We start from the raw sequence: 15,150 nt of genomic DNA on the forward strand, positions 1-15,150 counted from the left end.
CGGCAAACCGATGTGTCCCTCGTGGGCTTCGAAAATCGACAAAAATCGGATGAGTCGTAAAAAAAGGATTTTTTTAACCAATTTTATAGAGCAGTTTCGGACGAATTTTTTGACGTATAAAACGTTTATAAAACTTATGCGATAGACCTGGTTCTTTTTGGAAAGTTATTTCTCGAAAAATCATGCATGGAATTAGTATTTGATGGGTAGAAGCCATTGGGATTAGAGGAGTATTTAAAACGTTGGCCGTTTATTGGCTGTTTCAGTTTGGACAGAGATCAGCCGTTCACATTCAAGCTGGGAGTTGGCCAAGTTATCAGAGGTTGGGACCAAGGGTTGGTAGATATGTGCGTGGGCGAAAAGAGGAAGCTGACCATACCGCCCGAACTCGGATACGGGGAGAAAGGAGCCGGAAACGTAATTCCTGGAGGTAAGATTGTTCCCTGGTCGGCGTTCCTGCGTCTCTAGTTTTTTGTTATTTCTGCCCTCTATAAGATAGAAATTACTTCCCTCGGTATACACGATATACAGTTGCTTTAATGACCATTCGACATGGCGGAAGCTTGTATGAATGAAAGTTGCAAGTGTACGGCGCGAAAGATTTAACCGAGACAAGTGGAGGTGTACCCTATGATCGTGAGGTAAGGGGTACGAACGATGTTGGTTTCCTTAATAATATTTAAAGTGTATGAGATACGGAATTAAAAAGGTTTTATTACTTCAGAATGAAATCTCTTACTTACCTTCAAACATTGAATCTTGCCACCAAAATTGTTTCTTGCAAAAGGTTTTGAATGGAATATTGAATATAAAATATCAATTGTTCTTTATTTACTAATAATAATTCCAAGGATGGTAATATAATTGGATGACAAAATATAATTTGTTTTGTAATGGAATCTTCATACTGTATGCTGTATCGAAACGAAGATTTTTACGTGCAAAGCTATGTTATATTCTGGAATAATAATAGTAAATACATAAATGAAAAAAGTACAAAATATGAAACACAAACTCTCCATAATTGGAAACGCATTTTAGCCCGTTAATGATCTTCAGCTGCATCGCGATGTTGGTAGAAAAGGATTTCGTTTACGCGGAATTCGGGACTAGTGACGCATGGCAATTGGGTTCAGGTGAAACGAAGAAAAATTTCTATTTACGAAGAAGGTAACCCGACGTTTTCATATCACGGCCTTTTCACATTTAAAATAAATATTTCCGTCCGCTGTACAGCGCAATTTCGCCTTAATACGCGCCAAATTGAACGTTTTCAACGTTTCCTGTCTTCTCGCGAGAGGCAACCATCTCGCGCCTGTCTGCTTGCATTTTAAATAATTACAACAGGAAACGTTAATTACTCGTGAAATTGAATACTGTAATTTCCACACACCTCTTGCCGCGTATGCATCGCGTATTTTGGTCAATTTTCTGCCTCGTTCGCGATGGTTTGGAACTCGTTACATCGACGTTAACGACGGATATGAAAGTCAAATTTATTGGCATCTTTTGCATAAAATTAACCGGGATTCACGGCTCGTCGGAAAAGACTCCTTTGTCACATTCGAAGCTTAATCGCGTCTGAATACGTTAATCGGTGAAGGCAGAAATTTATCGCGCAACAATCGCTTTACTCTCCATAATTATTCCATAATCCATTCGTTGCCAACAAAGTGTATATACATATATGCTTCTTTATATTACAATTCTCAATTTCTCCTCGTGAAAACATGGCGCAAATTTGTATTACCAGGTAATCGAAACGTGACACACGTGTGTGAACCGCATTCGTCTTTATTCTCCAGAAATAAGCGAGATATTAACACTTTGTTGACCGGCAATTTTACATAGAAACTGTGTCATGTCACCGGCTATTATTTTGTAATCCAATCTTCAAAATCACTTTCGCACGCAATATTCTATATCGCCCTGGGTATAATAAATTGAAATAGATAATGCAAGTGCAACGACGAGTTAACTCGTCAACAACGTTTGGACAGGAAAAGACGAGTTAACTCGTCACCGGCCAGCAATGCGTCAAATTTTTAATACTACTCGAAATATTGGACAGTCTAATTTGACCAAACAAATTTCTAATTTCTAGTTTTGATTTGGAACAAATACATATGGCGTGATTTCGAGAAATTGCTATTGTGGAGATACCTTCATTTGCGTCATATTCTCCTGTCACAAACCTGTGAAATTGACCCAAGATTCTGTCAATACCAACAAAAGTTTCGTTCACGATGCATCTTCTTTCACATCATATTCTCCTGATACACAATAGCAAAATTGGTCGAGAAATTGTGGGATAGAGTTTTTGGTTTTGTAGAATTCCTGGAATACGACGTCAGTTGCAGGAATTGTCATCCTTTGAGTACCTCCTGTCATGCCACGTTCTCTTTATACTAGAAGAAACTTTACAAATTGCTCTGAACCACTGAAATACCCGAATAGCGATTATATCTCGAATCTTGTTTCTCTTGCCTTTGTGGATGAAATAGAATGCACGATTCTAGTATTTATTACACCAGTTTGTCCGTTTACGGATTCTCCTCAGGACCAGGCTAACGAGAAATAAGAGTGAGCGTAAAGAGAGGGGAAATTGCAACAGTTTCACGGTGAGGAATTTCAGTTTAATGCTAACTCTTTCCAAATTATCCGTGGGTTCCATCGATTCTCTGAGGGAAACGGACGAGACCGACGGACGAATCGATACAAAGGGGGATCGTTAGTAACGAAATCGGACTAAAAAATGCAATTGCACGGAAATCCAATAAAGCGTCAACCATTAAATCGAGTACTGGCCATCCAGGCTGGCACGGCTGGATCAACAGCGACGCTCGTTCGTTCATCTTTTTTTTCCTTTTTTTCCTTTTTTTTTTTTGCTGAGAACGCTCTCGCGTTAGATAAATCGAAAGTTAGCCCCGAATATGCATATATCCTCGATCGCCTCAACGTTTCACGGAGAGCTTTTATCGGCAGAGAATGAAGTCGACTCGATAATGCTCGGTGGAAATGATTTCGATGATTCCAGATCAACATTGCGTTCGCGTGATAATTCCCTCATGGTATATAGAAATTTCCAATTGGCAAATTTATCTCGCAATGAAATATCGAGAAGTTTATATCCGTCTGGGGCGATTTCGCGAGTCGAAATTCGCGATGAAAACCGCGCAGAAGTTGGCGGTATCGAATTTCGATGCTGCGTTTTTCGCCACGGCTATAGCTTCCCATTTCCAGGGCAATAGATTAAGGAGAACAAAGTGGATAATGTAAACTTGCAACGAGGTGGAATTTTTTCACAGTGTAAACTGCTCGAGGTTTAAATTCAAATTCTCGCGAAATGGAAGAATTTTTAATATTTCAAAGCTCACTGAGTAAACACGCGCCATTTTTCTGGAATAAAATCAGAAACTACGTTAAACGAACCTTTTCCTCGTTATCCTCGAAGTATTTAACAACGATGATTAAAATTTACACGAAGAGCATAATTGAAACACCATCTATATCAAAGCCATAATCATAGTGGGTTAATTTTACCTCTCACCATGAAATTCTATTTCTTATTTAATTAAGGTACCTATTCTTCGAACCCTTTTGCCATCTTAGGAATCACTATGAAACTCCTCGCTGACGTATTATTCACATCGAAGCCATACTCTCTGCACGCTGCTTTTACTCTAAAAAATTTGAATTTCTCTTTGAGTTCAGGGACCCATTTAACAACTGTTATTAACGCTATAGAAAGTACTATTCTCGAATACTCTATTTGAATTGCCAAAGTCAAGAGCGCGGACTGAAAACACCGTAATGGTGGTGAAATCTGCGCAGGCAGCTCTTTCATTTACCACAGGGATTTTTCACGGTTTCTCCAGTCAGACTGCTGTCTGTGGTTCTTTGTTGCGGAAGAACGTGTAACGAGAAGTTACAATGTTCGAGGGCTTTGCAACGTGCGCGGGGTAACCGCGGTTTATGCGTTTTATGGTTAATTAACTTCTTCGTCGGCCACTCGTCTCCTTTGTGAAAAATACTTGCGAAACACGACGTTTACGTTAGTCGTGCGCCGCGACGCTGTCGAGGTCGGGATATTCGTTGAACCTCTTCAGACTTGTCATCCAGCGTCAAATATACAGTATTTCCCTTTGTAAGGTGCAGCGAACAACTAACAGGATTATTTGTCGATCGAGGAAGACGAGGAAATTATCCTGGCCTGTGTAGGTGATTAAAGTAGAGTCTTATTTATCGAATGAGTATTTTATTGCGCCCTTGGTTGGTGTGCGAATGCCCAAAAATATATTCTTCGTAGTCTTATAGGGGCGTGTCATGGCGTTGCGGGTAGCTCCTTGGTCGAACTCCGATCCTGATGCACGAGCTTGGCGTTTAAGCAGTAGTATGTGTGTATAATACTTAAATCTCGGCGATATTTTCCTTGAGATTGGCCGAACAGCTGTTTCCTGCCAGAAGATGAGTGGTGACGGTGAAAGTTGTCCATACCTGTCAACATAACGTTCAAATTGAACGATTAGGTCACTGACAATTCGAGAAGATTTTGTTTAATTTATGTAGGGATTATTCTTTATTATATCCCTCGTGGATGAAGGTATAGAGGTTCGAGAGGTAACAATAACAGGTATATTTCAACTAAAATACTCTCAGGATTCTTACTCGAAAACTTCTCTCGCACCCTCTATACTCTCGCATATTCATTTTCTCTGATTGTAATTTATAATTTTTAAGAACATACCTCGACTTTCTCTGCTATAAGCAGTCCATTCAGTTGATCATCTTATATATGCCATTCATGGCCTTCCATAATATGCCCTTGCATTGTGCCGTAGTTACGCGTAATCCGTACTAAGTGCAAGTGAGTTAATATGAAACAGTCGACGAAAGAAATAAATATATACAATTTATAGAAAGTTCGAAATATATTGAAAATTTACATGAGATTGGAAATATCGTAAATTTCGTGCGTAGCTCTTAGCTTGGTATCGTCTTGCAAAGAAAAATCTTTGGAAAAGGATACCAATTACCAGGTCTCACCACGCGGAGGTGGCTACGCATCGAGACCCGACATGCGCCCTAGTGGCGCAGCCTACTGGCGCTACCTGTATCAATGGTACCCTAATCTAACTCGGAGCGAATTAAGTTAAAGTGACTCTACTGACACTTTATAAAATTTCGTGTCTTATCAAAGGGACTTCGATTCGGTATACTAAAATTTATTACTCTACTGTCGCAACGCTAAGATATTTCAACAGACTCTAATATTTCTAAGTTCCCACAAAATTGGGAAGCAAATATGAAAAACGCGAGCAAAGGAAAACTAAGTCAAAATCGCGACGCGCCCGAACGAATTCGCGATTATTCGAAAGACCGACTAGCCTACGAGACGTACTCCTGTGTACAAGACAACTTCGTGCCTCGGCACCCTCCCGATCGGGCCTAGCCCATGTCCAGTCATTGTCAATCTCAGCATGTCTTACACGTGAACCAAGGATAGCCCCCGAACCAATGAAACTTCCAGAGTCGATACGAGGGTCCAGCGGGGCCTTGCAAGCCGGACAGACACTTCGTGTCCCTGCCCCAAGGGGTAGAACTTAATCATCCCAAGTGGTCTGACCGTAGACACTATGTCCGTCCAACTGCAGGCCCATGCCCCAGTCGCGTACGACCAGGGTGCTGGACCCCCGCATCGAGTCCAGATGAAACAGTGACCCGAGGGTCACCCTGAAACTCGATGCATGACGAGATTGACAGTGGCTGGAAATGAGTGTCGGAGACAAGTCGTAAGAATGACTTACGAAGCATGAAGTTATCAAGTACACGAGAGTACGTCGCGCAGGCTAGTCGGTACATAAGAACAATCGCGATTATCGCGAGAACAATTATGTTCTATTTGGTAAACGAGGGGAATAAGAAGAGAAAGACAGAGAATTGATATATTTTGCTCCAAGTTAGATAGGTTACCTTCGTACAGATAGCACTCACATGAAACTTAGTCTAGGAGTCTATCTTACGACTACTTAAAATTAGATGCATCCCGCATCGTCCATTGATGTGTCTCAAATGAAGTCTGTAGAAAACTTAAGAATCCTTAATAACCTAAAAGCTAAAACAGAATATATTAATGTTAGTATAAACCTGAAAGAAAACGGGTTAATAAGAGGAAGGAAAACGAAAGCGAAACGAATGGAAACCATGAAGGCTGACCAAGTGGAACGAGCAAGCCAACAATAAGACATGAACAACCCAACGGTGAGATATAAACAACCTAACGACGAGACATTTGAATATTGTACGAAATATCCGAATTCTCAAATAAGGATAAACAACGAAAAAATAAAACCTTTGGAAGGAAAGATAATTAAAACCTGGAAAAAAATTACACCTGAAAGAAAAGATTATTATTAAATTATTAAAGAGGGAGCGAACAACCCAACGATGAGATATAAACAACCTAACGATGAAACATTCGAATATTGTACGAAATATTCGAATTCTCAAACAGAAATTAATATAAACGAAAAAAGGACACCTGAAAAGGGAAGAATTAATTAATACCTGAAAAAATAAAAAAATAATTAAAATCTGAAAAGAAAAAAAAATTAAAACCTGAAAGAAAATACAAATTAGTCCTGAAAAGAAAAATTGTTTAATGGGGTGGGATGAAGTTGGGGTAGCCAACCCCAACCTCATTTCGGACCCCACACCCCTTCCCGCACGAAAAATTTTAGATGTTCGACCTTCGAAGTCGAACCGACAACTGACTCGAGCCTCGGCGCGTCGCCCCTTATATAGCCGCCGATCGGCCGACATTCGACGGAAATTTCCGAAATTTACCGATCCCATTAATTGTTATTTTTCCGCTATAACAGCTAATATTTTATTAATTTTTTCACTTCTATTATAAATATACGTTGTAGACAATTTGTTATTAACAATATTAATTTGTTATTAACAATAAATTGCAACAATTCATAAACTGTTTGCAAATTATAGGTACATTTTGACACAAATATGTAACAAGTTCAACTAATAGCATACAATTTAGTAATTTTTTCATTGTTATTATCAATTTACGTTGGAAACAATTTGTTATTAACAATAAGTGTAATAATTTATAAACATTTTGTACCTTACAGGTACACTTTAACATAAATACGTTATAACTTCAAGTAATAGAAAATATTAATTAATTTTTTCACTTTTAGTATAAATTTACGTTGTAAATAATTTGTTATTAATAGTGCATTAGTTAATTTATACGTCTATGTCTTCACCAAGGATTTGCTTGGGCCTGTTGGATAGTTCCTGGATTCTTTCCACTGTTCTGACTTTTCCTCGCAAATCTATTTCATAAAAATTTGTCGCGTATTGAAAAATAATATTAAATGTAATTTTAATCCAACGCTAGTATAATTCATCTTTAAGGGGTTCAGCGTGAAAAAGGGGTTGACTCCTATCCAAGGTTTGCGAAGGATGCAGAAGCCGCGAACGAAAATGGTTCGCCATGAAACAGGATAGTTTGGCGAAAAGGAGTGGAGGGTTGTAGAAAAAAGTTTCAGATTTCTAGGGCCGAGAACGAAAATCGGTTTCTTCTCGTGGAAGAGGAGGGTGGGGAATAAGGGGCGGAAATTGCGTACAAAAGAAAGGAATTTGATTCCATCTGTCGTCGATGTTGCGACCGCCGAGAAAAGGAAGAACTTTTTCGGTCGTTTACCAGTGGCGAGAGCGAAACGAGGAAGGGTTCGTTCGTTGACTCCACTCCAATGTCTATTTGGGTGAATTAGCGATGGAAGGGTCCTCTGAGGGTTGGGTTCCGCGTGTTTTCATACCGATACTGGACCTAACCCAAACCGTACGAAACTGTAATCGGGGGTTCATGATGAAATTTTGCAAATAAACGAGGAATCAAAGGTGCTTTAATGGGGAAAATTAATGGGGAATGGAGATAATTATAACAGATGGCAATTATGCCAAAAATTTCACTTCGTTGATTATTATTTATAGTTCGTTTAGATTTAATTAACATTTCAAAACAGTTCGGAAATAGATCGTGCGAGTTTAATGAAAATATATTCTACATTATTTCTGATATAATTAAACCGTAGAATCGATGTCGAGTTCGTTAATAATTTCGTATAATATGTCGACAGAACGGGAAATTAATATTAAATCTAATATCTTTTAAGTATTAATAGTTTCATACCTTCGTATATCGATTCGTTGAAAAATATACTACTACTGTTAGTGAAATGACTAAATAAATGATCAGACGTGCTTTATGGAACGGTCTGTACCTGTGATCATGGGGAAAAATACGAAATATTTTCATTCTCGACGTATGGTTGTTCAAAATTCTAACTATAGCCACACAGGAGTATTAAAAATTTCATCATATATTCTAAAAATAGAGAGAATTAATCAATTTGGTATATGGTTGATTTACTGTAAAAGAAACAAAATTAAATTAATTTCACTATTTCTACTTCAAAAATTTTTTGGTCCTCTTATCACTGATTCCAGACAGACTTACTCAACAAAAAATTTTATTTCGGAAAGAAAAAAAAAGGAAAGGAAACGAACATCTTCAACCACACATGAAACCAAAAAAGAATAAAAAACAAAAATGAACGAATTAAAATTTTTCTAACGCTAATCACCTGATAACGACGGAAAACAAATAATGAAGTGGTTAAGGCACGTACACACCGGCGTCACGTGAAAGTAGTGACAAACTGCGGCGCAGTGGTGGTAGTGGCTTTGAGCAATCAACTGATTCTCTTCAGCCTCTAATCTGTTATTTCTCCAGCTGATCAGCCCACGGTTCGGTTCGACCAATAAATTTCCACGGGCCCCGCCACCAGACGGGACACATTGTCCGCCGTATTAATTACCCTCTCCCGTTTAAGTAGCGAATAATTAAGCGGCATATTTCATTAGGTTACAGCTTAATCACGATACCACCGTCCATAATTAATACGGAGTATGCGTCGGTGCACGCGATCGCGCTGTTCGTTGAATTTCGCGGGAATTTCGCCGCATGACCGATCGTGTCGTTATCAGCGTTCGTACATAGTCGTTTAGGACCTTGCGTAACCCGTCGACGATTTGTCCTTCTTATCGCGGACATGGCTCCCCGGGGTGAACGTTGCGTAAGGATCGTCGAGATGAAATTGATCGTCTCGCCATGACGCGGAAAATTAAGCCACACCCGAGATGGTATCTCCCGTTTCCTTTTTTAACCCCTTCACGTGACCGCCGCTAACTCACTAGCGCCACCGCGGCCTCTAACTGCAGTAAACGTATCGTAAATATCGTATACCTTATCGAATTATTTTTCAATTTCTAATTTTGCTGATCTAGTCCTGGAATTTTCTTACTGCGTATACTCGTTAAATAATATCTCTATTACTTATTACTATTACACGAGATAGAATCATGAGGGGTGATGTATCTGAGAGATGCAAGGGTTAGGTTTGGGTCGATAGTAATCTTCGATATCTTCGTGATTTATTTATACGAGATACATATCTTCCAGGGACACTCTGTGTAAATATAGACACACGTTCTAGTACCTCGAAGGGTGAAAATTATTTATGGCAGAAATTCTTTCTTCGTATATATCTTATTCCAGACTTATGCGTGAAAATAATACGATTAAAAGAACGTTTCTACTTTAACGCGAACAATGACGATGCACACCATTCTGTAACCTGACGTCGAAAATTTATCACGTTTCATTTTATTGAAAAATAATTGACGCGTCATCGACACAGTGGCACGCGTTTACTCTGAATAATTACATTCCACGGTACGCTTCGAGGATACAAAAGCTCGAATATTAATCAGCCTGAAAGGATTGATACGTTTCATATTTCCATCGTTAATGGGAATCTTTTACCAAGGTTATGCTGAATTCTTCCGCGACTGTCCAAGCAATATTGACAGTTTCGAAGATACTATTGATAATGAATCAGTATCCACGAAGAATTTAGAATTTATGCATACACCATCGATCTAATTGTAAACGTGATCTAATTTCATTACGTATCTAAAAATAATTAAAAAATTCAGCCAAGAATTTTATCTCGAGATTTTATTCTACCCAAAGCTCCGTCAAATGATGTAATGAAATTATCATATTGGAAATCCACGTGCACAAAGGCACAATTAAAGCGTAACGCAGATGAAATAACTCACGATACGTCTGTGGAAACTCCTTTCCACCTACAATTGCCAGTTCACCCCTTCGAAAGCGACTTCTCCGGATCGACAGCAGCCTTCCACCCCCCGTTTCGCCCGCAGCGTTCGTTTAAACCGTACTCGGAATCGGTACTAAACGCCAGCGAGCAGGGGTCTGTCATGCGTCATTCTCGCAAAGATCTAGAAGACACGTGAAAGAGATTTGCTCGTCTGCGATGAAAGCTAGCGATCGCGGACGAGGAAATAATAGAAAAGCCAGGGCAATCGTCTTTCGTCAGCGTTGACAGAGACGTATTGGATTTTTATTGGGTTTCGGTCAATCAATGCGACCGAGGCGCGTCGACGGTTCCTCCGGATCAGCGGAACATAATGGAGAATCAACGCGACCAATCACTGGAAACCTGTTTCCCTCATCCATCGTTCTAGTTCGTCGATCTCTATCTCCTGCCGAACGTTTAAACGATATTAGCAGAAAATTCGGGACGGAGAATAGGACGAGCTTTACCAGCTCTGGGTACCAGCAGGACGCCGAGTGTCTGCCAAAGGAGGCGTTTGCGAGTCTACCATGAAACTTCTTGGAACGCGTTCGACAACGAGGGTTGTTACTCTAGCGGTATCGTGAAATATTTTATTAGCAGCTCTGCGCTCTATAGGCTCGTGGAAAAGGACTCTGAGTGCAGTGTCGTATCGAAGGGAATTTAGGGTCCTCGAGTCTCCGGGTTTACTCGAGGGGAACTGTTTAGCCCTGTTGGAGAGAACTCTGGGGACTGAGAAATTGTCAAGGGATTGGAAGAATCGGAATTGTAAGAATCGTACCGATTCCAGTAACCGTGAAATATGTAGAATAGTAATGAAACACACAGGCTTGAGGGGTATTGGAAATGCTGGAAAATTACTTTATCCATCAGCGGTATTAATCAGTCAATAATGAAATGCAACGATTGAAGTTGTCAACGCTTATCCGCGATTAGATATTATTTTTAATTAATGAATGAACCACGCTCTTCTGATTACAGGTGCCACTCTGCTGTTCGACGTTGAACTGATCGACATCAGCGACGCTCCTCCAACCGCGAACGTGTTCAAAGAGATTGACAGCAACCATGACAACCAGTTGTCCCGCGAGGAGGTGAGAGTAATGGCAAGATCCCTTTCATATTTTTCTAAGGGTCATTCGTGGTGATGGTATCGATATGTAGATACGAACAAGTGACTGGCAGAAAAATTCACGAGTGAAAAGAACGAATAAAAGGATATATAAAAATAAATAGAGGAAAAAAATATTTACACGTAGTATTTGGAAAATTATTGTCACAAGTTACTCTCGATATCGGTTATCGAGTGTACATCCGTTTACGTATAACGTGAAAGACCCTGAGAAATTAAAACGAAAACGGTTTCATGCAGTTCACGAAAAGCTTCATTCCATTATTAATAAAGTGTCACCGAGGATTAACGAATCCTTTTGCGCCGTGGATTATTTTTTTTTTTATCCCTTCCTCGTCCAAATTCCATTCGAAATATGTTTTTTTTTGTTTGGTGGAAATAAAAAAGAAAATTGTTTTGACAGTTCCGGTCGCCTCATAAAATTTGTACGGATCAAAGCGTAGACCAATCACAGGCATCGGTTGATGCTGGCTTTATCTTTGGTGTGCAAGTGCAAGGGATTAACATGTGCACATTGTTCCGAGGGAAAGGGACGCAATGCTCGTAACATTGCACTTTTTTTCCACTCTTTGTGTCGTGTAACAAACGCGCACGACTAATCCTTCGCCACCTCTCTCTCTCTCTCTCTCTTTCTCTCTTTCTCTCTTTCCATCTCTGTCGCTGTTTCGGTTTTCCATTCCCTCTCGAATAGAGATACGTTTTAATCATTTTAAAATATTGTGCGACTGACAAGTTTTTAGCCGTGAATATATTGCGTCGGGATACATTTAAAAACATATTCGCGAGATTTTTATTTTATATATATATATATTTTTTTTGGGGTCGCTTTCGGCTTATTGCAGAAAAAAGGGCCTTTGAATAAATAGAAATATGCTCGTGCACCGAATTTATGTGCTTCATGTGCTTACGTTATTTAAAAATAGCTCGAAATATGCTGTTGCGGACCTTTGACCGATGAATCCCATTTTCATTTTATTTTCCTCTTTTTTCTTTTTTAGGGGTTTTTCGAGTGGGAAATTTTTTTGCTTTTCGTGCTATTTCGTTTTTCAAAGATTTATTTCGAACGTTTAAATCTCTTTGTACTGCGACGCGTTTCGCCGCAGTGAATCATCCATGATCTGTGATTGGCTTGGTACAATTTTTAGAATGGACATGGAAACTAGTATGGTAGATTACTGAGATAATTTTGTTCCGAGTATATTTCATCGTATATTTCACCATCAGGAAGAACAGGAACAATGACTCGTCACGGTTTTCCCTATAATTCCTTTTACAATTGCACTGTGCTAAATTAACCCTTCTCTCTCGCGAGTCTTTACTTAAAAATAAACTAATCTGAAGTTGATATACGAAGAATCGTAAACAAATATCTATTGTACATGATGTGCATGCAAAATAATTATAATCACCCTATACAGCGAGCACTCGACTTGTCGAGTGACTATAGTCACCCCTAATAACGCAAGAGTTATCCTTCAACTGACAACGTGGCATTGAATCGTTTTATTTAAGCTAGAATTAAAAAAAAAGAAGATTAATTCACACTAATTAGCAAACATTTCTACTGGTAAATTATCATAGTATAATAAGAATAATATATTCGTTGCCAGTTGAAGGTTAAACAAACAAATGACCAAAATTCGCAAACTCACCCCGCACAACCCCAAAGCCTCTCGCATAATCAGCACAGCTGATCTAACATTTAGAAAAATACACGAAACTCAGATTCCAAAGCTAATCTCGTTATTCGTTGGCGCAGTTGAGCGACTACCTGAGGAAGCAAGTGATCGAGGCGGAGCAGGGCAGCGCGAGCGAGAACGAGCAGGTGAAGAAGATGCTGGTGGACCACGACAAGCTGGTCGAGGAGATCTTCCAGCACGAGGACAAGGACAAGAACGGCTTCATCTCCCACGACGAGTTCAGTGGGCCGAAGCACGACGAGCTCTGAAGCCTTCGCGCCGCGTCGCCGCGTCTCCGAGCACCGCGTCGCCGACGGCGTCGTGTCTCGCGCCACCACGTGTTCACGTCCGCGCGGAATCGCCTCCTCGAGTCCTGGCCGGCCCGCGTCCAACACCTATGAACACGGCACCCTCCGCAGCTGTGTCGCCGATCGACTCTCCGTTCTGTCGTTTGTCCGTGGACCTGTGCCGCGAACATCCGCTTTTCCACGCGTCTGCCGCGCGGTGCGCACGAATCTCTCGAGCAACAGAGAAGCAGAGAAGAAGGAGCGAAAGAAACATGGGAAGCCGGGAAACGCGGTCGTATCACTTCTTTGCCAGGGGATTTCTCTCGCGAGGGGAGGACCAGTCGCTGCTGGGGGAACGAGAGGTAGCCCGAGGGTACCTGGCCCCGGAGGAACTCCACGCAGGGACTCGACCGACGAATTCACCCTTCTCTGGGATCGCAAAAGGGCGTTGAGAGTGGAAGATAGTTCGTCCAACGGGATTCTTCTTCAATCGCGAGACTGTCATGAGCTTGACCGAGCTTAACTCGAGCGATTGGAAGAGTCGGTGGATTAGAGCCTGTCTTGGAGGTAGACTAGGAGAGGAAAGCTCAGACCGGGACACCTCTTGGGACCATCGAGCATACCCTCGAGCGTTTCCGTGACCCTGAGGGAAGGTCTCTTCCTCTGTCTTCCGGAAGAAGAATTGCAACCATCCTCAGCGACCTGGCGAGGCCTCTGTTGGAACCATAATTACGCGGGTGCATAGAAGAAGGGCAAGAATAAAGGGAAAGAAGTCGGGCCATGTTAGGGAAGTTTCGCGTAACTCTCGCGCTGTTTCCGGTCGGAGATACTACCTCCAAAGACGCACGCGATCTTTCGCATCGGACGATGTGCAGGATGTATAAGAACGTTTCATCCTGGCTATCATAGGCACACTCTAGACCTACGGATTGACCAGAACGCGAACCTTTGAATAAAGGTGTATGAAATATCATACACGAAGGGATTTACCTTCTTTTAACGAGTTTCCATCCACCTGGAGATTTAAGAGACGCCCGTGACAGCCAGGACGGAACATTTTTGTACACCCTGTATGTTCCCGAGTGGGCCTGACTCGCGATGAGGACTGAAGGCACGGCTGGTCGAGCGATCGAAACCCTGACACGAAGCGAGGCTGTTCTACGTAACATAATTATACAAATCTAGATAGAAAGAGATGAAGAGAGAACGGGAGAGAGAGAAGGGTGTCTATGTGAGAGACAGAGCGAAAGAGTAACCGAGAGAAAGTGTTTTTTCTACACGACTATAGATGTTAGCGTATCAATTAAGCGCATCGACGTAACGGTGCTATGGATCACACACGAAACACATTCTACCCCTCTCTCGAAAGCTTTCTTCCTTTTCATCCAACCGCCCGCCTTTTTACGCCGTATCGAAACACATACCCCCGAAGACATACGTGTACACGCGTACATATACATACACACGGGTCGTCGGGACCTTTTTCACGAGCATCACGAGCCCCGCCGGTATTCTCAGCCACGAATTTCACGCGAGAGATGTGTATCCAGGAGTCGAGGAGGAACCTCGATCGGCCGCGAGAGGGCCTCGAGGATGCGTGGTGGAGATGAATGGCGGTCGCAGACTACGCGGTCTTTTTTCTCCCTCGATCGTCGCTATCATTATTACACTTTTAACTGATACGTTTTTATTACTACATTATATTGTATGTTGTTAAAGTTGGACGAAGGTTAATAATAAATCGTGTGTCTCGAGCACAGTTTGTTATATAAACTGGCTTGTTTGATTCGCATGCAGCTTCAACC

The 15,150-nt window shown here is 41.1% G+C and overlaps 1 protein-coding gene across 1 annotated transcript; it reads left to right on the plus strand.

Annotated features, from left to right (window-relative positions):
- Positions 1-266: 266 nt before the first annotated feature.
- On the plus strand, positions 267-15,135 carry Fkbp14 (peptidyl-prolyl cis-trans isomerase Fkb14; the record flags this gene model as incomplete). The annotated part of the gene is made up of 3 exons (XM_017904841.1): positions 267-430; positions 11,229-11,341; positions 13,139-15,135. Coding segments are annotated over 3 exons (466 nt in total), but the record flags the coding sequence as incomplete, so codon positions are not given.
- Between the last annotated feature and the right edge of the window lie 15 nt (positions 15,136-15,150).

Source organism: Eufriesea mexicana, unplaced genomic scaffold (assembly GCF_001483705.2).
Source record: "Eufriesea mexicana isolate 0111107269 unplaced genomic scaffold, ASM148370v2 scaffold3460, whole genome shotgun sequence".
NCBI lineage: Eukaryota > Metazoa > Arthropoda > Insecta > Hymenoptera > Apidae > Eufriesea > Eufriesea mexicana.